This window comes from Rhinopithecus roxellana, chromosome 8 (assembly GCF_007565055.1).
Source record: "Rhinopithecus roxellana isolate Shanxi Qingling chromosome 8, ASM756505v1, whole genome shotgun sequence".
Classification (NCBI taxonomy): domain Eukaryota; kingdom Metazoa; phylum Chordata; class Mammalia; order Primates; family Cercopithecidae; genus Rhinopithecus; species Rhinopithecus roxellana.
The window spans coordinates 9,186,357-9,210,854 of record NC_044556.1 but is presented as its reverse complement, the minus strand read 5'-3'; the positions used below and the strand labels follow the sequence as shown (position 1 = coordinate 9,210,854).

General features: G+C 52.6%; 1 protein-coding gene across 1 annotated transcript in view; it reads left to right on the top strand.

The window, feature by feature from the left end:
• Window positions 1-24,498, top strand: part of FBN3 (fibrillin 3) — an 88,806-nt gene that overhangs the window by 14,852 nt on the left and 49,456 nt on the right. Inside the window, exons 14-30 of the mRNA XM_010385037.2 lie at window positions 2,799-2,921; window positions 4,261-4,536; window positions 4,803-4,856; window positions 6,746-6,871; window positions 6,957-7,082; window positions 10,228-10,347; window positions 10,455-10,592; window positions 10,712-10,762; window positions 11,050-11,175; window positions 13,519-13,743; window positions 13,937-14,062; window positions 16,252-16,380; window positions 18,830-18,955; window positions 21,204-21,329; window positions 21,480-21,602; window positions 21,972-22,097; window positions 23,168-23,293. Coding sequence (XP_010383339.2) covers window positions 2,799-2,921; window positions 4,261-4,536; window positions 4,803-4,856; window positions 6,746-6,871; window positions 6,957-7,082; window positions 10,228-10,347; window positions 10,455-10,592; window positions 10,712-10,762; window positions 11,050-11,175; window positions 13,519-13,743; window positions 13,937-14,062; window positions 16,252-16,380; window positions 18,830-18,955; window positions 21,204-21,329; window positions 21,480-21,602; window positions 21,972-22,097; window positions 23,168-23,293 — 2,247 coding nt within the window. The remainder of the gene's footprint in view (window positions 1-2,798; window positions 2,922-4,260; window positions 4,537-4,802; window positions 4,857-6,745; window positions 6,872-6,956; window positions 7,083-10,227; window positions 10,348-10,454; window positions 10,593-10,711; window positions 10,763-11,049; window positions 11,176-13,518; window positions 13,744-13,936; window positions 14,063-16,251; window positions 16,381-18,829; window positions 18,956-21,203; window positions 21,330-21,479; window positions 21,603-21,971; window positions 22,098-23,167; window positions 23,294-24,498) is intronic.

Genomic DNA, 24,498 nt, shown 5'->3' with positions numbered 1-24,498 from the left:
TTTTTTTTTTTTTTTTTTTTTACATGGCATCTTGCCGTGTCACCAGGCTGGAGTGCAGTGGTGCAACCTCAGCTCACTGCAACCTCCGCCTCCCGGGTTCAAGTGATTGCGATTCCCCTGCCTCAGCCTCCTGAGTGACTGGGACTACCAGCCCCCACCACTACACCCGGCTAATTTTTTGTATTTTAATAGAGACTTGATCTCCTGACCTCGTGATCTGCTTGCCTCAGCCTCCCAAAGTGCTGGGATTATAGGTGTGAACCATCACGTCAGGCCTCATTTTTTTTTTTTTTAATTAAATAAATTTTGAGCCAGGCACAGTGGCTTATGCTTCTAATCCCAACACTTTGGGAGGCTGAGGTGGGAGGATCACTTGAGGTCAGGTGTTTGAGACCAGCCTGGCCAACATGGTGAAACCCTGTCACCACTAATAATACAAAAATTAGCTGAGTGTGATGGCACATGCCTGTAATCCCAGCTACTTGGGAGGCTGAGGCAGGAGAATTGCTTGAACCCAGGAGATAGAGGCTACAGTGAGCCAAGATCACACCACTGCACTCCAGTGTGGGTGACAGAGTGAGACTCAGTCTCAAAAAAAAATTTTTTTTTTTTATGCCAAGCTTGGTGGCTCACACCTGTAATCCCAGGACTTGGGAAGGCAGGAGGGTCGCTTGAGGCCAGGAGTTCAAGACCAGCCTGGGCAACATAGCAAGACCCTGTCTCTACAGAAGACCCAAAAATTAGCCTGGCATGGTGGTGTGTGCCTGTAGTCCCAGCTACTCAGGAGATTGAGGCAGGAGGATCACTTGAGCCCAGGAGTTTGAGGCTGCAGTGAGCTGTGATTGCATCACTGCACTCTAGCCTGGGTGACAGAGCTAGACCTTATTTTTAAAAAAAAAATATGTATATATATATACACACACACACACACACACACACACACATATTTATCCATTTATTTACTTATTTTGAGTCTCCCTCTATGTCCCAGGCTGGAGTGCAGTGGTGCCGTCTTGGCTCACTGCAACTCCGCTGCCCAGGTTCAAGCAATTCTCCTGCCTCAGCCTCCTGAGTAGGTGGGATTACAGCTGCGGCACCGTGCCCAGCTAACGTTTGTATTTTTAGTAGAGACGGGGTTTCACAATGCTGACCAGGCTGGTCTTGAACACCTGACCTCCGGTGATCTGACCGCCTCAGCCTCCCAAAGTGCTGGGATTACAGGTGTGAGCCACAGAGCCCAGCCATGTATTTATTTTTTTGTGATTGGATCTCACTATGTTGCCTAGGCCAGACTTTAACTCACATCCTAACAGACAGACTAATACGCAAGCAAACACAGCCACAGACAACCACAGCTTTTTGCCTCCCACACCCCAGGGAAGGGTTCTGGGGGTCTCAAGCAATCCCCCCGCCTCAGCCACTTGAATAGCTGGGACTACAGGCATGAGCCAGCATTCCTGGCTTCTTCATTCTTTTTCATGGCTGAATAATGTTCCGTTACATGAATAGACCACAGTGTGTTGATCCGTTCATCAGTAGGACACTGGTTTGTTTTCACTTTTTGCTGTTAGGAATAATACTTCTGTGAATGCTCATGTGTAAATTTTTGTGGTGGCATTTCATGCATTTATTTTTTTTAATGTATGTTCAGTCGTTTATTATTTAAAACTGACATTTTGGAAAACAACTCGTTTCTGCACGTACCACCGTCTGTTAAATTAGACCATGTTCTTACTAACCTTATTTCCCTTTCCTTTTTGTAAAATTGAAGTAAGATTCACACAACCTAAATTTAATCATTTAAAACTGAACAAGAGGTTGGGCGGGGTGGCTCACGCCTGTAATCCCAGCACTTTGGGAGGCTGAGGTGGGCAGATCACTTGAGGTCAGGAGTTCAAGGCCAGCCTGGTCAACATGGTGAAACCCCATCTCTACTAAAAATACAAAAACGATTAGCCCAGCATGGTGGTACATGCCTGTAATCCCAGCTACTCGAGAGGCTGAAGCAGCAGAATTGCTTGAACCTGTGAGGCGGAGGTTGCAGTGAGCCGAGATCATACTTCTGTGCTCCAGCCTGTGTGACAGAGCTAGACTGTCTCAAAAAAAAAAAAAAAAAAAAAAGTAGTCTTTTAAAAAATATTGGCCGGGCGCGGTGGCTCAAGCCTGTAATCCCAGCACTTTGGGAGGCCGAGACGGGCGGATCACGAGGTCAGGAGATCGAGACCAGCCTGGTTAACACGGTGAAACCTCGTCTCTACTAAAAATACAAAAACTAGCCGGGCAAGGTGGTGGGTGCCTGTAGCCCCAGCTACTCGGGAGGCTGAGGCAGGAGAATGGCGTAAATCCGGGAGGCGGAGCTTGCAGTGAGCTTAGATCCAGCCACTGCACTCCAGCCTGGGCGACAGAGCGAGACTCCGCCTCAAAAAAATAAATAAATAAATAAATAATAAAAAATATTTAAACATTTTAAAATGAACAATTCACTGAAATTTAATAAATTTCCAATGTCATGCAACCACCACCACCTTTATTCAGCTTTGAGCAAATATTTATGCAGCACTTACTGTATACAGCCTGAGCAAGACAGGGGTCGTGCCCCAGGGAACTCACACCCCAGGGGACAGACTAATATACAAGCATACACAGTCACAGACAACCACAGCTTGTTTGCCTCCCACATGCCAGAGAGGGATCCTGGGGGACTCAGCCCTGGAGTTTGGAGGAGGGAGAGAGAGGGTCCCAGTGTGGGCCGGGCACCCGGCCCCCTGCCTGGACCCATCCTCTCCTGCTGTCCCCAGACCATAATGAGTGTGCCACCAGCACCATGTGCGTCAATGGCGTGTGTCTCAACGAGGATGGCAGCTTCTCCTGCCTCTGCAAACCTGGCTTCCTGCTGGCGCCTGGCGGCCGCTACTGCATGGGTAAGCCTGGAGCAAGACTGGCCAGCTGAGGGGAGAAGGGAGATGGGGAAGCAGAGGGAGGGGGAGGAAGAGGAGAGGGACCGGACAGGGACAGGATGAGCATGAGAGAAGGAGAAGAGAAGGGGTAGGGAGAGAAAGACGAGGAGGGAAAAAGGAAGAAGCGAAGAACAAGAAAAGGAAGAAAGGAACAGGCACATGCCGTGGCTCACGCCTGTAATCCCAGCACTTTGGGAGGCCAAGGCAGATGGATCTCTTGAGGTCAGGAGTTCGAGACCAGCCTGCCCAACATGGTGAAACCCCGTCTCTACTAAAAATACAAGAAATTAGCCGGGCATGGTCGTGGGCACCTGTAATCCCAGCTACTTGGGAGGCTGAGGCAGGAGAATTGCTTGATCCTGGGAGGTAGAGGTTGCAGTGAGCTGAGATTGTGCCATTGCCCTCCAACCTGGGTGACAAGAGTGAGACTCTGTCTCAAAAGACAAAAAAAAGAGAGAGAGATGGGTTATAAGGTGGGGAGGGGCCAGGTTCATCTGTGATTCCAGCACTTTAGGAGGCTGAGATTAAAGAATCACTTGAGGCCAGGAGTTCGAGACCAGCCTGGGCAACATAGACCCCATCTCTATCTAAAAAAAAAAAAAAAAAATCAGCTGGGCATGGTAGCATGCACCTGTAATCCCAGTACTTTGGAAGGCTGAGGCAGAAGGATCACTTGAGCTCAGGAGTTTGATTGAGACCAGCCTGGGCAACATGATAAGACTCCATCTCGATAGAAAAAATTTAAAAATTAGCCAAACATGGAGATGCACCCCTGTAGTCCCTGCTACTCAGGACGCTGAGGCAGCAGGATCGCTTGAGCCCAGAAGATGGAGGCTGCAGTGAGCTACGATCACGCCACTGCACTCCAGTCTGGGAGTCAGACCCTGCCTTTAAAAAATTTGTTTAGGCCGGGCGCGGTGGCTCACACCTGTAATCCCAGCCCTTTGGGAGGCTGAGGTGGGCAGAAGGTCAGGAGATCGAGACCATCCTGGATAACACAGTGAAACCCCATCTTTACTAAAAAAAAAAAATACAAAAAATTAGCCGGGAGTGGTGGCGGGCACCTGTAGTCCCAGCTACTCGGGAGGCTGAGGCAGGAGAATGGCGTGAACCCAGGAGGCGGAGCTTGCAGTGAGCTGAGATTGTGCCACTGCACTCCAACCTGGGCGACAGAGCAAGACTCCATCCAAAAACAAAGAAGCAGAGAAGAAGCGCTGGGAAAATGGAAATGGTGGGAGATGGGGAGGGGAGAGAGGAAGGGAGCAGGCTGGAACCCATCCCCATGCCCCCACGGCTTCTGCAGACATTGACGAGTGCCAGACGCCCGGCATCTGCGTGAATGGCCACTGCACCAACACCGAGGGCTCCTTCCACTGCCATTGCCTGGAGGGGCTGTCAGTGGGCACGGATGGCCGCATGTGCATGGACACGCATGTGCGAAGCACCTGCTACGGGGCCATCGAGAAGGGCTCCTGTGCCCGCCCCTTCCCTGGCACCGTCACCAAGTCTGAGTGTTGCTGTGCCAACCCAGACCATGGTTTTGGGGAGCCCTGCCAGCTTTGTCCTGCCAAGAACTCCGGTGAGCATCTGGCTGCCTGATCCCCATGGCCTCCTTGGTCTGAGTGCCTCCATTGGTCCTCGCTTGTGGTGGGGGGTTGTAGCTCCCATGGAGTGGGGGCTCTTCTCACAAAGAGGCTGAAGGGAGTTGCTTTCTCTCCGGGGTGTGGAGTTACTTCTTAGTCCCAAACTCTTGCCCAAGACCAGGGGACCTCGTCCTTGCCTATGGCTGAATCCAAGCCATGGCTAAGCTCCCTGACCCATCTCACTCTGTCCCTTTGTCCCCAGCCGAGTTCCAGGCACTGTGCAGCAGTGGGCTTGGCATTACCACCGATGGTCGAGGTAAGTGGAGCCCAGCCCCTCCAAACAGCAGCCAGCCTGCCCCTACCAGATGTGGGGAGCGCTGTGGTCAGGGGCCGTTCGGTTTGCCTGGGGTTCCCGTAACAAAGTGCCCCAGACCGGATGGCCTCAACAACATAAGTTGATTCTCACACTTCTGGAGGCCAGAGGTCAGAGATCAAGGTGCGGGCAGGGCTGGTTCCCTCGGAGCCTTTGAGGGAGACTCTGTCGCAGCTTCTGGTGGCGGCCGGCAATCTTTGACGTTTCTTGGCTCATAGAGGCGTTGCCCCGTTTCTGCCTCCACCTTCACATGGTGTTCTCCCTGTATGTGTGTCTGCGTCTAAGATTACCCCCACCCTTTTTCAGAGATGGGATCTCACTGTATTGCCCAGGCTCAAGTGATGTGGTGCCATCACGGCTCACTGCAACCTTGACCTCTTGGGCTCAAGCGATACCACCTGAGTAGCTGGGACTGCAGGCAGTCACCGCCATGACCTGCTGATTTGTTTTTCCTTCTTTCCTTCCTTCCTTCCTTCCTTCCTTCCTTCCTTCCTTCCTTCCTTCCTTCCTTCCTTCCTTCCTTCCTTCCTCCCTTCCTCCCTCCCTCCCTCCCTCCTTTCCTCCTTCCTTCCTCTTTCTTTCTTTCTTTCTTTCTTTCTTTCTTTCTTTCTTTCTTTCTTTCTTTCTTTCTTTCTCTCTCTCTCTCTCTCTCTCTCTCTCTCTCTCTCTTTCTTTCTTTTCTTTCTTTCTTTCTTTCTTTCTTGTCTCTCTCTCTCTTTCTTTTCTTTTCGTTTTGCTCTGTTACCCGGGCTACAGTGCAGTGGCGGGATCTTGGCTCACTGCAACCTCTGCCTCCTGGGTTCAAGCGATTCTCCTACCTCAGCCTTCCAAATAGCTGGGATTACAGGCATGCGTCACCACGCCTGGCTAATTTTTTTTGTTTGTTTGTTTGTTTTAGTAGAGACGGGGTTTTGCCATGTTGCCCAGGCTGGTCTCAAACTTCTGGCCCCAAGTGATCCACCCACCTCAGCCTCCCCAAGTGCTGTGATTACAAACATGAGCCGCCATGCCCAGGCAATTTTTTAAAAATTTACTTTTTGGCCAGGTGTGGTGGCTCACGTCTGTAAAGCCAGCACTTTGGGAGGCTGAGGCGGGTGGATCACTTGAAGTCAGGAGTTCCAGACCAGCCTGGCTAACATGGTGAAACCCCATCTCTACTAAAAATAGAAAAGTTAGCCAGGCGTGGTGGCTGTAATCCCAGCTACTTGGGGGTAATCCCAGCTACTGAGTCACGAGAATTACTTGAACCAGGGAGGCGGAGGTTGCAGTGAGCCAAGATTGCACCACTGCACTCCAGCCTATGTGACAGAGTGAGACCCTGTCTCAAAAAAAATTTTACTTTTTATAGAGATGGGGTCTTGCTATGTTGTCCAGGCTGGTCTCAAACTCCTGGGCTCAAGCAATCCTCCCACCTCAGCCTCCCAAAGTGGTGGGATTACAGGTGATAGCCACCGTATCTGGCCTATAATTGCTTTTATTTTTATGACAGTGCCACTGTATGAATGTCTGCTCCACTATCTCCAAACTGGAGATGATTTGGCCCCTGCCCTGCCGAGGTCATTTCACAATGTCTGGAGTAATACTGGGGCGAGGTGGGTGCTACTGACATCTCATGGATGGAGGCCATGGAAGCTGCTCGACATCCTAAAACGCATGAGATGGCCCCTCGCAGCAAAAAATGATCTGGCCCCAAATGTTAGCAGTGCTCAGGCTGAGAAACCCCGGTTTAGAGAAAAATGAGGCCGGGTCTGAGCTGGAGCTCTTGCCTTGGGGAATCTGACTTCTAGAGACCCCTGGGGCACCGGGACACACCCTCTCTCCTCCCGCCGCAGATATCAACGAGTGTGCTCTGGACCCTGAGGTTTGTGCCAATGGCGTGTGTGAGAACCTTCGGGGCAGCTACCGCTGCATCTGCAACCTGGGTTATGAGGCAGGTGCCTCAGGCAAGGAGTGCACAGGTAAGCACACCACCTGGAGGGTGGATGCACGGCCAACCTCCTCCACTGCAGACTCCTCACCCCCTCTCCCACACCCACCCCACAGACGTGGATGAGTGTGCCCTCAACAGCCTCCTGTGTGACAACGGGTGGTGCCAGAATAGCCCCGGCAGCTACAGCTGCTCCTGCCCCCCCGGCTTCCACTTCTGGCAGGACACGGAGATCTGCAAAGGTACAGGGTCCCGGGCTCACGTGGGTTTGCGCACACACACACACACACATGCCCCGACATACTCTGTGTGTAGCGTATGCACACAGAGACATGCACACACTCAAAGATGCTTACATGTTACCTCTATTCACACACACATGTATGCTATATGTAGTGTGCACACAAACATATATACACACGCTCCGATACTCACACATGTTGCATGAGGTGTGTACACAAGACACATATGCACACACTCAGAAACATCCTGCACACAGCCACATTCAGACATGCATGTTGCATGTGTCATGCATACATAAACCCAGACACACTGCACATGCTGTGTACATGCAGACAAATACATTCAGACATGCTGTGTGCATGTGTACACAGACATGCATACTCAAAGACACTTGCATATGTACCTACATTCACACACACGCACTCAAAGACATGCATATACTCACATTTACATACACACTGATTCTTTTTTTTTTTTTTTTTTTTTTTTTTTGAGGCGGAGTCTCGCTCTGTCGCCCGGACTGGAGTGCAGTGGCCAGATCTCAGCTCACTGCAAGCTCCGCCTCCCGGGTTTACGCCATTCTCCTGCCTCAGCCTCCCGAGTAGCTGGGACTACAGGCGCCCGCCACCTCGCCCGGCTAGTTTTTGTATTTTGAGTAGAGACGGGGTTTCACCGTGTTAGCCAGGATGGTCTCGATCTCCTGACCTCGTGATCTGCCCGTCTCGGCCTCCCAAAGTGCTGGGATTACAGGCTTGAGCCACCGCGCCCGGCCTCTTTTTTTTTTTTTTTGAGACAGAGTCTTGCTCTATCACCCAGGCTGGAGTGCAGTGGCGCGATCTTGGCTCACTGCAACCTCCGCCTCCCAGTTCAAGCGATTCTCCCGCTTCAGCCTCCTGAGTAGCTGGGATTACAGGTGCCCACCACCACACCCAGATAATTTTTTTTTTTTTTTTTTTGAGACGGAGTCTCGCTCTGTCACCTGGGCTGGAGTGCAGTGGCCGGATCTCAGCTCACTGCAAGCTCTGCCTCCCGGGTTTATGCCATTCTCCTGCCTCAGCCTCCCGAATAGCTGGGACTACAGGTGCCCGCCACCTCGCCCAGCTAGTATTTTGTATTTTTTTTAGTAGAGACGGGGTTTCACCGTGTTAGCCAGGATGGTCTCAATCTCCTGACCTCGTGATCCGCCCATCTCGGCCTCCCAAAGTGCTGGGATTACAGGCTTGAGCCACCGCGCCCGGCCTTGCAATAATTTTTGTATTTTTAGTAGAGACAGGGTTTCACCATGTTCGCCAGGCTGGTCTCGAACTCCTGACCTCAAGTGATCCACCCACCTCAGCCTCCCAAAGTTCTGGGATTATAGGCGCGAGCCACCATGCCTGGCCCATACACTCATTCTCACACTTCCCACACTTGTGGTCCCAGTCACACACAGTGGTACACACTCAGGGGCACACATTTATACATACATCCCAGAAGTCCTACTCGAACTGTGGAGTTTGGAGAGCTTCCAGGTGGATGGACACATCTGTGTGCTGGCAAGGTGGCACGCCCAGAGCAGGCACGGAAATTTCACGTCTCCTCCCAGATACCCCGCACCATGCATCTCTTCCATCTGGCTGTTCATCATTTGTAATATCCTTAATATCCTTTATTTTTTTATTTTGTCTTTTTGAGACAGAGTCTCGCTCTGTCGCCCAGGCTGGAGTGCGATGGCGCGATCTCGGCTCACTGTAACCTCTACCTCCTGGGTTCAAACAATTCTCCCATGGTTCAAGAGATTATCCTGCCTCAGCCTCCCAAGTAGCTGGGACTGCAGGCATGCACCACCACACCCGGCTAATTTGTATATATATATATTTTTGAGACGGAGTCTCGCTCTGTCGCCCAGGCTGGAGTGCAGTGGCCGGATCTCAGCTCACTGCAAGCTCCGCCTCCTGGGTTTACGCCATTCTCCTGCCTCAGCCTCCCAAGTAGCTGAGACTACAGGCACCCGCCACCTCGCCTGGCTAGTTTTTTGTATTTTTCAGTAGAGACGGAGTTTCACCGTGTTAGCCAGGATGATCTCGATCTCCTGACCTCGTGATCCACCCATCTCGGCCTCTCAAAGTGCTGGGATTAATTTGTATTTTTAATAGAGATGGGATTTCATCGTGTTGGCCAGGCTGGTCTCAAACTCCTGACCTCCGTGATCCACCTGCCTCAGCCTCCTAAAATGCTGGGATGACAGGCATGAGCCACTGCACCCAGCCTATAATGTCTTTCATAATAAACTAGTAAACATAAGTTAAGTATTTCCCTGAGTCCTGTGAGTCACTCTAGCAGATGATCAAGCCCGAGGAGAAGGCAGAAATTCTGGAGGCCCCGATTTGCAATTGGCATCTGAGTGGATGACAGTCTTGTGGGACTGAGCCCTCAACCTGTGGAGTCAGACTTCAACTCCAGGCAGATAACATCAGAACTGAACTATAGGGCACCCTACTGGTGTCGGAGAATTGGGCAGTTTGGCAAAAACAAACAAACAAAAAAATCCACGTCTGACCACTGATGTATTCTGTGTTGTGTTGTGTTGTGTTGTGTTGAAGGTGAGAGTAAGAATACAGTTTTGGCTGGATGCAGTGGCTCACACCTAGAATCCCAGCACTTTGGGAGGCCGAGGCGGGTGGACCACCTGAGGTTGGGAGTTTGAGACCAGCCTGGTCTACATCATGAAACCCTGTCTCTACTAAAAATGCAAAAAAAAATTAGCCCGGCAAGGTAGCACATGCCTGTAGTCCCAGCTACTTCGGAGGCTGAGGCATGAGAATTGCTTGAACCCGGGAGACAGAGGTTGCAGTGAGCCGGGATGGTGCCACTGCACTCCAGCCTGGGCAACAGAGCGAGACTCTGTCTCATAAAAAAGAAAAAAAAAAGAAAGAAAAAAAGGAAAACAGTTTGGCATTTCCTGTCTCTTACAGCGTGTACACACACAGCTCAGCACACACATGTGCTTGCACACGCATTTGATTCCAGTGCCCTCTGCACACTTGTGTATTTGGGTGCACCCTGTGCCACTGGGTACAGCAGTCCCTTGGGGGAGGAGGGGTCCTGGCCAGGTAAGGCTCCTCCTCCTGCAGTTCATGGCCTGGTGGGGGGCTGTCCCTGCAGATGTCGATGAATGCCTGTCCAGCCCGTGTGTGAACGGCATCTGTCAGAACCTGGCTGGCTCCTACACCTGCAAATGTGCCCCTGGCAGCCGGCTGGACTCCTCTGGTACCATCTGTCTAGGTGAGCGGCCCCGGAGCCTGATGGCGTTCCAGAAGCTGGGCATCTGTGGGTCAGGGTGCAGGTGTGGGCCCGGCAGGTGAGACAGGTGACCTGCCTTTTCTCCCCAGACAGCACCAAGGGCACCTGCTGGCTGAAGATCCAGGGGAGCCACTGTGAAGTGAACCTTCAGGGAGCCAGCCTGCGGTCCGAGTGCTGCGCCACCCTTGGGGCAGCCTGGGGGAGCCCCTGCGAACGCTGCGAGATTGGTAACATCCTCCTCGGGGCCTCCCAGGTGCCCACGGGAAAAGCCCTCAATGGGGCGGGTCCCCCCTGGGGCTGGCATGAGAGAATGACTCCGCTCTTCATTCTCGTTTTCCAATTGCAGACCCTGCCTGTGCCCGGGGCTTTGCCCGGATGACGGGTGTCACCTGCGATGGTAACTCCCTGCCTGTGTCCAGCTCACCCCCACTCCAGAGCCCGCACACCACCAGTTGCATCACCCCCATGGGTGCCACCTCCAGCCCCGCCCTGGAGTCTTTTACGATGGGGACAGACGTTCTCCCTCCCTGGTCCCCAGGCCTTCTTGACAGTCCCCAATCCCTGTCTCCATCCCCTTCCTTCCTCCCCAAGGACAACTTGAAACCCCAGGGGAATGGCCAGCCAGCACCCTTCCCCTTCCTGGACTCTCTGGCTTTCCCTCCTCCCTTACTTTCTGCCACCCAGATGTGAACGAGTGTGAGTCCTTCCCGGGAGTCTGTCCCAACGGGCGTTGTGTCAACACTGCCGGGTCTTTCCGCTGCGAGTGTCCAGAGGGCCTGATGCTGGAAGCCTCGGGCCGGCTGTGCGTGGGTGAGTCCAGGGGAGGTCCACACACGGGGCCACCCGTCCTTCCTTCGTTCCCTCCACCCGCAGCAACTCAAGGAACAGGAGAGATTTTTTTTTTTTGAGATGGAGTCTCGCTTATGTCGCCCAGGCTGGAGTGCGGTGGCACGATCTCGGCTTACTGCAACTTCCACCTCCCGGGTTCAAGCCATTCTCCTGCCTCAGCCTCCTGAGTAGCTAGGATTACAGGCACACACCACCACGCCTGGCTAATTTTTGTATTTTTAGTAGAGACGGGGTTTTACCATGTTGGCCAGGCTGATCTTGAACTCCTGACCTCAGGTGATCTGCCCGGCTGGGCCTCCCAAAGTGTTGGGATTATAGGCGTGAGCTGCCGCACCCGGCCCGAATAGGAGAGATTTCAGGCATCCTTTGGGATCCTCCGCCTTCGGCTAACACATCGTGAAAGACATTTGGGTGGGTTTTTTTTTCTTTCTTCTTTTTTCTTGAGACAGGGTGTCACTCTGTCACCCAGGCAGGAGTGCAGTGGCACAATCTCATCTCACTACAACTTGCACTTCCTGGGTTCAGCTAATTTTTGTACCTTGATCTCCTGAGCAGCTGAGACTACAGGTGTGTACCACCATACCCAGCTAATTTATTTCTTTATTGGTACTTTTTTTTTTTTTTTTTTTTTTAGTAGGGACAAGGTCTCACTATCTTGCCTAGGCTGGTCTCAAACTCCTGGCCTCAAGGGATCTCCCCACCTCAGCATCCCAGAGTGCTGGAATTCCAGCCAGGATTTATCTTTGACGACGGTTTTAGGTTCACAGCAAATATGAACATATAGCCCCCACCTCCACGCACGTACAGCCTCCTCCACTATCAACATCTTGCCCCAGGGTTAGAGGGTGCATTTGTTACAATGGATGAAACTACGCAGGTACATCACTGTCATCTCCAAGTCCATAGAGCACCTTAGGGTTTACCCTTGGTGTGTTGGACATTCTGTGGGTTTGGACGAATGTATAATGACATATGTTCACCAATGTAGTGTCACATAGGGTAGTTTCACTGCCCTAAAAATCCTTAGTGGCCAGGCATAGTGGCTCACGCCTATAATCCCAGCACTTTGGGAGGTCGAGGTGAGCAGATCACTTGAGTTTGAGATCAGCTTGGCCAACGTGTAGAAACCGAGTCTCTATTAAAAAACACAAAAGTTAGGCCGGGCGTGGTGGCTCACTTCTGTAATCCCAGCACTTTGGGAGGCCGAGACGGGCGGATCATGAGGTCAGGAGATTGAGACCATCCTGGCTAACACGGTGAAACCCTGTCTCTACTAAAAATACAACAACAACAACAACAACAAATTAGCCGGGCGTAGTGGTGGGCGCCTGTAGTCCCAGCTACTCAGGAGGCTGGGGCAGGAGAATGGCATGAACTTGGGCGGAACTTGCAGTGAGCCGAGATCAGGCCACTGCACTCCAGCCTGGATGACAGAGCGAGACTCTATCTCAAAAAAAAAAAAAAAAAAAAAGCCTTAGTGGCCGGGCATGGTGGCTCACGCCTGTAATGCCAGCACTTTTGGGAGGCCGAGGCGGGTGGATTGCTTGAGGTCAAGAGTTCAAGACCTGCCTGGTTAACATGGTGAAACTCAATCTCTACTAAAATACAAAAATTAGCCAGGTGTGGTGGCGGGTGCCTGTAATCCCAGCTACTCGGCAGGCTGAGGCAGGAGAATCGCTTGAACCCAGGAGGTGGAGGTTGCAGTGAGCTGAGATTGTGCCACTGCACTACAGCCTAGGGGACAGAGTGAGACTCTGTCTTAAAAAAAAAATTCGTCAGGCACAGTGGCTCACACCTGTAATCACAGCACTGTGGGAGGCCGAGGTGGGCAGATCGCTTGAGTTCGAGATCAGCCTGGTCAACGTGGTGAAACCAAGTCTCTACTAAAAAAACCCAAAAGTTAGCTGGGTGTGGTGGCACACGCCTGTAATCCCAGCTTCTCGGGAGGCTGAAGCAGGAGAATTGCTTGAACCTGGGAGGTGGAGGTTGCAGTGAGCTGAGATTGTGCCACTGCACTCCAGCCTGGGCGACAGAGCAAGACTATGTCTCAAAACAAATCAATCAACCAATGAATCAATCATTAAAACAAATATATGGATAGAGGGGCTTAGAACAGTGCTACAGAACAGTACACATAGTACCCTCCCAGGCAGTGCCTGGAGGAAGTCACCCTTTTTCACCCTGGCCCTCGACCTGGCTGCGTCCGGGAGAAAGTTTCCAATGGGAGTGACTGAGCGGCATGCCTGTCTCGCAGCGGGCACAGTGTGGCAGGGGTGGGGACGCAGTGACCGTTCCCTTGTGCAGATGTGAGATTGGAAGCATGTTTCCTGCGATGGGACAAGGATGAGTGTGGGGTCACCCTGCCTGGCAAGTACCGGATGGACGTCTGCTGCTGCTCCATTGGGGCCGCCTGGGGAGCCGAGTGCGAGGCCTGCCCGGATCCCGAGTCCTTGGAGTTTGCCAGCCTGTGCCCGCGGGGGCTGGGCTTTGCCAGCCGGGACTTCCTGTCTGGCCGGCCGTTCTATAAAGGTGCAGTTGGGGAAGGGGTCAGGCCCCCGGAAGGATGGGGAGGGGCATGGCACAGGCAAAAGCCTGGAGATGGGAGGTGTGTTTGGGGAAAAGGGGATGTGGGCAAGGCCAGGCACTAAGAACCCAGGGAGGGCTTGGTGTATGGATCCGGAGCTTGGGGACGTCGGGTTGGTTTGATGCCCCTGTACTTCAGATGTGAATGAATGCAAGGCGTTCCCTGGCCTCTGCACGCATGGTACCTGCAGAAACACGGTGGGCAGCTTCCACTGTGCCTGTGCGGGGGGCTTCGCTCTGGATGCCCAAGAACAGAACTGCACAGGTAGGTGCCACCTCTGCCTTGTGGAGAGAGCGTGATCCTTGGAAGGGATCGGGGCCTCGAATAAGACGTAGAGACAATGCCCGTTTTTCTTTTTCTTCTTCTTTCTTCTTTCTTCCTCTTCCTCTTCCCTCTTCCCTCTTTCCTCTTCTCCTTCTCCTTCTCCTTCTCTTTCTCCTTCTTCTTCTTTTTTGAGACGGAGTTTCACTCTTGTTGCCCAGGCTGGAGTGCAATGGCACGATCTCGGCTTACTCCAACCTCCGCCTCCCAGGTTCAAGAGATGCTCCTGCCTCAGCTTCCTGAGTAGCTGGGATTACAGGCATGCACCACCATGCCTGGCTAATACTGTATTTTTCAATAGAGATGGGGTTTCTCCATGTTGGTCAGGATGATCTTGAACTCCCGACCTCAGGTGATCCACCCACCTCAGCCTCCCAAAGTGCTGGGATTACAGGCATGCGCCACTGTGCCCAGCAAGCACCTGTTCTTTAGGCACTTCTTGTGTCTGCCTCAGTGCAGTGTGACCTAGGGCAGGTGATTGCCCTCCTTGGGCTGCAGGGACCCTGACTATAAAAGAAGGGGCTGGGCCAGGTGCGATGGATCATACCTGTAATCCCAGCACTTTGGGAGGCCAAAGTGAGTGGATCACTTGAGGTCAGGAGTTCGAGACCAGCCTGGCCAACATGGCAATACCCTGTCTCTACTAAGAGTACAAAAATTAGCTGGGTGTGGTGGTGGGCACCTGTAATCCCAGTTACTTGTGAGGCTGAGGCAGGAGAATCAGTTGAACCCAGGAGGCGGAGGTTACAGTAAGCCAAGATCATGCAATTGTACTCCAGCCTGGGTCACAGAACGAGACTGCATCTCAAAAATAAATAAATAAGTAAATAAAACATAAAAGAAGGGGCTGGCAAAGGTGACCTTTAGAGGCCTCCAGGGCCGGCATGGTGGCTCACGCCTGTAATCCCAGCACTTTTGGAGGCCAAGGTGGGAGGATTGCTTGAGCCCAAGAGTTTGAGACTAGCCTGGGTAACACAGCAAGACCTCCATCTCTGCAAAAACTAAAAAATTATTATTGCATTAAGTGTAGTCCCAGCTACTCCAGAGGCTGAGGCAGAAGGATCCCTTGAGCCCCCGGGAGGTTGAGGCTGCAGTGAGCTGTGATCACACCGCTGCACTCCAGCCTGGGTGACAGAGCAAGACCCTGTCTCTGAAAAAACAAACAGGCTGTGTGCAGTGGCTCACGCCTGTAATCCCAGCACTTTGGAAGGCCGAGGTGGGTGGACTGCTTTAGGTCAGGAGTTCGAGAACAGGCTGGCCAACATGGTGAAACCCCATCTTACTAAAAATACAAAATTAGGCCGGGCGCGGTGGCTCAAGCCTGTAATCCCAGCACTTTGGGAGGCCGAGACGGGTGGATCACGAGGTCAGGAGATCAAGACCATCCTGGCTAACATGGTGAAACCCCGTCTCTACTAAAAATACAAAAAAAAACTAGCCGGGCGAGGTGGCGGGCGCCTGTAGTCCCAGCTACTCTGGAGGCTGAGGCAGGAGAATGGCGTAAACCCAGGAGGCGGAGCTTGCAGTGAGCTGAGGTCCGGCCACTGCACTCCAGCCTGGGTGACAGAGCGAGACTCCGTCTCAAAAAAAAAAAAAAAAAAAAAAAAAAAATACAAAATTAGTCGGGCACAGTGGCACATGCCTGTAATCCCAGCTACTCGGGAGACTGAGGCAGGAGAATTGCTTGATCCTGGGAGGCAGAAGTTGCAGTGAGCCGAGTCTGCATCACTGCACTCCAGCTTGGGTGACAGAGTGAGACTGTCTCTAAATAAATAAATAAATAAGTAATAAAAATAAAATAAAATCAAACAAACAAACAAATCTACCACCAAAATAAAGAAAATGGAGAGCTCTGGGCTGTGAGAAAACTCCGTGCCCTTGTCATGTTTAGTTTGGGGTCTGTCCATTTCCACAGCTCCTTTTGGGAGCTTCTGTTCCGCCTGTCATGTCTACAGATTTGATGACCCCCTCCGGCACCCCATCATGTCTGCATCCAGGGACCCCTCCCCTCTTATGTCTGCGGACAGGCTTCCTCTAGCCCACACCCCCATCAAAGGACAGGGACCCCTCTGCGTTGTGCCTCGTGATGCGTCACACACGGTCCCTCCAGCCTCTGCCTCCTCTCCCTGCAGATATCGACGAGTGTCGCATCTCCCCTGACCTCTGCGGCCAGGGCGCCTGTGTCAACACCCCAGGCAGCTTTGAGTGCGAGTGTTTTCCCGGCTATGAGAGCGGCTTCATGCTGATGAAGGACTGCATGGGTTGGTGACTGCCGGGCAGGGGTGTGGTGGGCGCCCTGGGCAGGGTGGGCATTGAGGAGACGGAGGGTGGGGACGGGTGGGGACGGCTGTTGCTGTGTGGACGTGGATGGAGGGGGTGGGAGGAGGGAGAAGCTGAAAATTAGCTGGGTTGCGGTGAGTCTGGGGTCCATGAGGCATCGTCCTTAGGAGAGAGACCTGGGGGCTCAGAACTGGGGGTGGCTGGCACACTGGGGTGGGTGAGGTCTCCCAGGGAAGGTGTGTAGCTTGGGTAGAGGACAGGGCCCCTCAGAGAAGCCTGGGAAATACTGCCAGTTACAAGGCCTCTCGTCCCCATCATTGACTTTGTTATTCATTTGATGAGCATTTCACGTGCATCTTCTGAGCTAGAGGCACTGCAGGGAGCTCCAGCTCCAGGGAGCCCTCTTTCCTTGGAGCTCACAGTCTAACAGACAGACAGACATGAATAACATGAATCGCTGAGGAAATGCAAAATCGGGCCGGGTGTGGTGGCCCTCGCCTGTAATCCCAGCACTTTGAGAGGCCGAGGCAGTAGGATCACTTGAGTCCAGGAGTTCGAGCCCAGCCTGGGCAACATAGCAAGACCCTCTCACTACAAAATTTTTAAAAAATTAGCTGGGCATGGTGGCGCATGCCACTCGGGAGGCTGAGAAGGGAGGATCCCTTGAGCCCAGGAGGTTGAGGCTACAGTGAACCATGATTGCACTTCTGCACTCCAGCCTGGGTGATAGAGTGAGACCCTGTCGTAAGAAAGAAGAAAGAAAGAAGAACAAAAGAAAGAGAGAGAGAGAGAGAGAAAGAAAGAAAGAGAGAAAGAAGGAAGGAAGGAAGGGAAAGAAAGAAAGAAAAAAAGAGAGAGAGAAAGAGAGAGGGAAGGAAGGAAAGAGGGAAAGAAGGAAAGAAGGAAGGAAGGAAGGAAGGAAGGAAGGAAGGAAGGAAGGAAGGAAGGAAGGAAGGAAGGAAGGAAGGAAGGAAAAAGAAAAACCCAGGCAAAGTGGTTCATACCTGTAATCCCAGCACTTTGGGAGGCTGAGGTGGGCAGATTTCCTGAGTTCAGGAGTTCAAAACCAGCCTGGGCAACATGGTGAAACCCCGTCTCTACTAAAATACAAAAAATTAGCTCGGTGTGGTGGCGAATGCCTGTAGTCCCAGCTACTCGGGAGACTGAGGAGAATTGCTTGAACCCAGGAGGTGGAGGTTTCAGTGAGCTGAGATCGCGCCACTGTACTCCGGCCTGGGCGACAGAGCGAGACTCTGTCTCCAAATTAAAAAAAAAAAAAAAAAAAAAGAAAGAAAGAAAAGAAAAAAATGCAAAATTGCCACTGTCAGAAGCACCTAAAAAGGCCACATAGTCTGATGAGAGATGGCTGAGACAGGATTGCTTGAGGCCAGGAGTTCAAGACCAGCTTGGTCAACATAGAGAGGCCCCATCTCTACACAAAATTGAAAAATTAGCAGGGCGTGGTGGTGCCTGCCTGTAGTCCCAGCTGCTCAGGAGGCTGAGGTGGGAGGATAGTTTGAACCCGGGAGGTGGAGGCTGTAGTGAGCTGTGATCGTGTCACTGCACTCCAGCCTGGGTGACAGTGTGAAAATCTGTCTCAAAAAAAAAAAAAAAAAAGGCTGGACTCGGTGGCTCACACCTGTAATCCCAGCAATTTGGGAGGCCGAGGCAGTTGAATCACGTGAGGTCAGGATTTCGAGACCAGCCTGACCAACATGGTGAAACGCTGTCTCTACTAAAAATACAAAAATTAGCTGGGCTTGGTGATGCATGCCTGTAATCCCAGCTACTTGGGAGACTAAGGCAGGAGAATTGCATGAACCCAGGAGGCGGAGGTTGCAGGGAGCCGAGATGGTGCCACTGCATTCCAGCTTGGGCAACAGAGCGAGACTCCATCTCAAAAACAGCAACTACAACCAAAAAAAAAAAAAAAAAAAAAGGAAAAAAAGAAAGAAAGAATGGAGTAGTGGTGAACAGGGTAAAGACACTGGAGAACAGCATGTGCAAAGGCCCTGGGGTGGGCCTGAGGAATGGAAGGATGCCTCTGTGGCTTAAGAGTGATGAGGCCATGGTGAGGCTGTCTGCTCCCTGCCCTGAGTCCTGGCGGGACTGGGCCTCAGCTTTCTGGTGTGTCCTGCAGGGAGTGGAGGAGGGCTTCTTAGTGCCTTTTCTAGTGGCACCAAGAGTGTCAACTTCATGGCCTTTGTTCTTCTGAGAATCTCAGCCTCCCTCCTCATCTGGCTGGTCTCTGCTCCTGGTGCAGACCCCACTCCCCTGGGTCATCCCAGCCCGGAGCCCCGAGGCTCTCCCGGCTCCCGCTGGGGTGAAGGGGGCTGGGGAGGTGGCGGGGAGAAGCCAGCATGAGCCTCATCGCCCCCTCCCTGCGTCAGCACCTTCACACCTGCTCTCTCTTTCCACACAAACCTTCAGACGTGGACGAGTGTGCAAGGGACCCACTGCTCTGCCGGGGAGGCACTTGCACCAACACGGATGGGAGCTACAAGTGCCAGTGTCCCCCTGGGCACGAGCTGATGGCCGAGGGCACTGCCTGTGAGGGTGAGTGTGAGCCCATGTTTGTGAAAGTGGGTGTCTGGTGAACATGGGCTGGATGAGTGAGAGGGTGGGCGTGTGTATCTGTCTCCCTGAGGCCAGTGTGTGAGCATGCAAGTGTGTGTCAGTGTGTACCTGTGTGTGTAAGTGGGTTTATATGCAAGATGGCGGGAGTGTGTTTGTGTGTCTAGATGAACACGCACATGCGTGTCTGTACAACGGCAGGCGTTTGTGCATTTGTGTGACTGTGTGTGTCTGTACAATGGGGAGTGTTTGCATGTGAGTAGGTGTGAGTGTGTGTGTGCCTCTGTGTGAACACACAAGACGGTTTGAGTGTGTATTTGGCCATGAATGTATCTGCCAAGGGTAAGTGTGTTTGCGTGTGTGTGTGTGTGTTTCATTTTGTTTTGTTTGACACAGGGTCCCAGTCTGTTGTCCAGTCTGGGCTGCAGTGGCGCGATCACAGCTCACTGCAGTCTCCACCTCCTGGGCTCAGGTGATCCTCCCACCTCAGCCTCCCAAGTAGGTGGGACTACAGACATGCGCCACCATGCTTGGCTTATTTATTTAGTTATTTATTTATTTTTTGAGACAGAGTCTCACTCTGTCGCCCAGGCTGGAGTGCAGTGGCTACCATCTCGGCTCACTGCAAACTCCGCCTCCCGGGCTCATGCCATTCTCCTGCCTCAGCCTCCCAAGGAACTGTGACTGCAGGCGCCCACCACCACACTTGGCTAATTTTTTTTTGTATATTTAGTTAGAGAGGGGGTTTATTTTTTTATTTTTTTATTTTTTTGAGGTGGAGTCTTGCTCTGTTGCCCAGGCTAGAGTGCAGTGGCCGGATCTCAGCTCACTGCAAGCTCCGCCTCCTGGGTTTACGCCATTCTCCTGCCTCAGCCTCCCAAGTAGCTGGGACTACAGGTGCCCGCCACCACACCTGGCTAGATTTTTGCATTTTTTTAGTAGAGACGGGGTTTCACGGTGTTAGCCAGGATGGTCTCGATCTCCTGACCTCGTGATCCGCCCGTCTCGGCCTCCCAAAGTGCTTGATTACAGGCTTGAGCCACCGCGCCCGGCCTAGAGACGGGGTTTCACCGTGTTATCCAGGATGGTCTCAATCTCCTGATCCCATGATCCACCCGCCTCGGCCTCCCAAAGTGCTGGGATTACAGGCGTGAGCCACCGCGCCCGGCCATGCCTGGCTAATTTCTGAGTGGTTGTGTTTGTATGTAAGTTTGTGTGTGTGTGTGCAAGAGAATGTGATGTGTAGTTGGATGCAAATGCATGTTTATTGTTTTTATTTTTTATTTTTTTATTTTTGAGACGGAGTCTCGCTCTGTCGCCCAGGCTAGAGTGCAGTGGCCGGATCTCAGCTCACTGCAAACTCTGCCTCCCGGGTTCACGCCATTCTCCTGCCTGAGCCTCCCGAGTAGCTGGGACTACAGGCGCCCACCACCTCGTCTGCCTAGTTTTTTGTATTTTTTAGTAGAGACGGGGTTTCACCATGTTAGCCAGGATGGTCTCGATCTCCTGACCTCGTGATCCGCCCATCTCGGCCTCCCAAAGTGCTGGGATTACAGGCTTGAGCCACCGCGCCCGGCTGCAAATGCGTGTTTATAAAGGGAGGTGTGTCTGTGTGTGAGTGGGTGTGAGGATGTGTTTGTGAGTGGGTGTGTGGGTGTACCTCTGGGTGTGGCTGTCTGGGTGTGGACGTGTGTTTGTGCAAAGACAGGTATGTTTGAGGGTGTGTTTATGTATGTGTCTGAGTGTGCACATGGGTGTGTTTGTGTGTGTGTGTTTGTGCATGTGGGTGTTTGTGTGTCCGTGTGCACATGGGTGTGAGTGTGCCCCGGGTGTGGATGTGTCTTTACACACAGGTGAGTGTATTTGTATGCAAGTGGATATAAGGTGTGTTGTGAATTTAGGAGTGTGCCCCTGAGTGTGAGTGTGTATCTGAGTGTGCCTGTGTGTGTGTCTGTCAAGGGCGAGTGTGTTCACACGTGAGTGGGTGCCAGGGTGTGTTTGTGAGTCTGTGTGAGCAGGCACGTGTGGTGTGTATCTGGGTGTCTGTGTTTATAGGAGAGTGTGTGTATTTGCATGTGAGTGAATGCGAGTGTATGGACAGGCACATGTGGGGCTATGCCAGTGTCGGCAGTGTGAGCTGCTTAGCGTGCACGTGTGCCCCAGTGTGTCTCACGGTCACACAGACGGCAGATGGGGCACAGGCCTGTCTTTCATCTGCACTCCCCCACAGACATCGATGAGTGCTCCCTGAGGGATGGCCTGTGTCCCCACGGCTACTGTGTCAATGTCATCGGTGCCTTCCAGTGCTCCTGCCACGCCGGCTTCCAGGGCACACCGGACCACCAAGGCTGCGTGGGTGAGACTGTGCCCACCTGCTGGGCCCTGGGCACCAACCGCATCCCCAGCCATAGTGGCAGCCCCTCCTGTCCTCAACTCCACTCTGCTCCCACCCCCAAACCAGCCCCCTCCCCCTAGCCCCAGCCCCTGTCTGCCCTGCATCCTGCAGACATCAACGAATGCCGGGTCCGGAATGGTGGCTGTGACGTGTACTGTATTAACACTGAGGGCAGCTACCGGTGCAGCTGTGGGCAGGGCTACTTGCTGATGCCCGACGGAAGGGCATGTGCAGGTAGGTGGGCACAACCTCTTCCCACTTCCTGGCGTGGGGGGTGAGGAGGAGGTGCTGGCCGGGTCCTACACTGGCCCAGAGCCCAGCACAGCATAGTGAAGCCAAGCAGACCCGAGGCACCCCCTGCCTGACTTGTGGTCCTGGCCCCAGGCAGGCTGCTCACCCTGTGGGAGAGCCCCTGGGGTTTTTGCAGAGGAGGGTGAATAAGGTGGAAAACAAACTCAGAATTGCCTGAGCGCCCCCAGACTGCTTGAGTGACCATCGCTGTCCTCACCTGGCTACAGGTCGTCCTGGGGCCTGGGGAGCAGATGTGTACTGGGTGGTCTATCAGGGCAAAGCTAAGCACAGTTCCCAACCCTGCTCCCCCAGACGTGGATGAGTGTGAAGAGAACCCCAGTGTTTGTGACCAAGGTCACTGCACCAACGTGCCGGGGGGTCACCGCTGCCTGTGCTATGATGGCTTCGTGGCCACGCCAGACATGAGGACATGTGTTGGTGAGGAGCCGGGATGGCGGGGTGGAGGCAGTGTCAGAATTCACACACCAGGTCTTCCGCAAGGTGGTACATAGGCATGACAATGACCAATGCTGGACCCCACCCCTGCCATTCGTGGGTAGGGAGATAAGGCTTTGTAACAGCACTTGGTTTTCCACTTAAGTATCCCCAGTATCCCAAGTCTGCTCCCCAAAGCCCGTGACATCCCATTTACGGAACAGAAGCAGAATTCCCCACACCTTGCTCTTTTAAATGACATTTGTTTAATACGACATATGCTACACCTATCGGACGATCATGTCCTGTTCAAGGTCTGTGCATTAAGATCACCGAAGACAAAGGGGTTTCTGGCAGAGGACAGTGGACAAGGCAGAAAAGAGACTCAGAACTGTGTTCTGTAAGGTGGCGATTGCTATCCTCACCTAGCTACAGGTTGTCCTGTTGTGTGCTGGGTGCCCTATCGGGACAAAGCTGAGGCCGGTGTGTGGAAGTTCCAGGAAGTAACAATGTAACTCCCGGCCAAGAAACCGAGTGAAGCTTGAAGAGCTTAGAGAGTTTCAGTTTATAGGAGTCTCAGAGAGCAAGCAAGTCTCAGCGATGGGCCTTGTGAACAAATGCATTTAGGGAATGCTTTCTGCTCCATGCCCCTGTTGCAGATCCACTGTGCATATTGGCATAAAGGCTCTGGAAAGTCCTGCAGGAGGACACCCTGGTTAGCTTTGTGGATCTCAGCCTTCTCTAAATGTATTTGACCATAAAATACTTTTGGAACCACATTCCTGGTGTGTTCTTTGGAATGTGCACTGTGAAAGGCTCACAAAACACTCCCGATTGCCCAGTAGTGGACATAGAGGGAGCTCCCCGCCCCTGGAGAAAAGAAAGAGAGTCCTAGCAGAGAGGACCTGTGTGGCGGGACAGTCAGGAATGCTGGGGCTCTCCCTCTCACCCTCACCCACTTCCTCTTCCCTCTCCCTCTTCCCACCCCTGCACCCACCCTCCCACCCTCACCCACTTCCTCTCCCATCACCCCTGCACCCAGTCCTCAGACCTCATGCTTTCTTCCCCAACAGATGTGGATGAGTGTGACCTGAACCCTCACATCTGCCTCCATGGGGACTGCGAGAACACGAAGGGTTCCTTTGTCTGCCACTGTCAGCTGGGCTACATGGTCAGGAAGGGGACCACGGGCTGCTCTGGTAAGCCGGCGGTCAGCGGTGCAGGCAGAGAAGACTCTCCGGGGCCATTTTGGGAATCATGCAGATTCATGCCGAGCACAGCCAGAATTCATTCTCATAGATTTTCACGGATGGCTTCTTGTGTTAAAGCAAGAACAGAGGCCGGGCGTGGTGGCTCACGCCTGTAATCCCAGCACTTTGGGAGGCCGAGACGAGCTGATCATGAGGTCAGGAGATCGAGACCATCCTGGCTAACACGGTGAAACGCCGTCTCTACTAAAAATACAAAAAAAAATTAGCCGGGCGTAGTGGCGGGCGCCTGTAGTCCCAGCTACTTGGGAAGCTGAGGCAGGAGAATGGCATGAACCCGGGAGGCAGAGCTTGCAGTGAGCCGAGATCACGCCACCACCTCCAGCCTGGGCGACTGAGCAAGACTCCGTCTCGAAAAAAAAATAAAAATAAAAAAAAGAACAGAATCCCATACAGTGCCCTGGGGGTCCCCTGAACAGCTCAGGAGGGGAAGCCCCACGTGTCTGCAGGAGCATTTCTGAAAGGCAAATCCCTGATAATTTGATGCAATACAGGGATGAACACTTAAACATTTGAATAGTGACTGTGTTAGTTCCCTGTGGTTGCCGTAACAAATGATCACACAATTGGTGGCTTAGAAATTGATTCTCCGGGCCGGGCGCGGTGGCTCACGCCTGTAATCCCAGCACTTTGGGAGGCCAAGGTGGGAGGATTGCTTGAGCCCATGGGTTCGAGACCAGCCTGGGTGACATGGATACATCACAACACGGCCATATGGCAACATTAATAGAGACAGCAACCCCATCTCTATTAAAAATTTTAAAAATTAGTCTGGACAGGGTAGCTCACACCTGTAATCCCAGCACTTTGGGAGGCCGAGGTGGGTGGATTACCTGAGGTCAGAAGTTTGAGACCAGCCTGGCCAACATGGTGAAACCCCGTCTCTACTAAAAGCACAAAATTAGCTGGGTGTGGTGGCACATGCCTGTAATTCTAGCTACTTGGGAGGCTGAGGCAGGAGAATCGCTTGAATCCGGGAGGCGGAGGTTGCAGTGAGCCGAGATCGCACCACTGCACTCCAGCTTGGGCCACAGAGCAAAACTCCATCTCAAAAAAACAAACAAACAAACTTTTTTTTAAATAAAAAGAAATGTATTCTCCTTCTAGAATAATAGTTCTGGAAGCCAGAAGTCTGA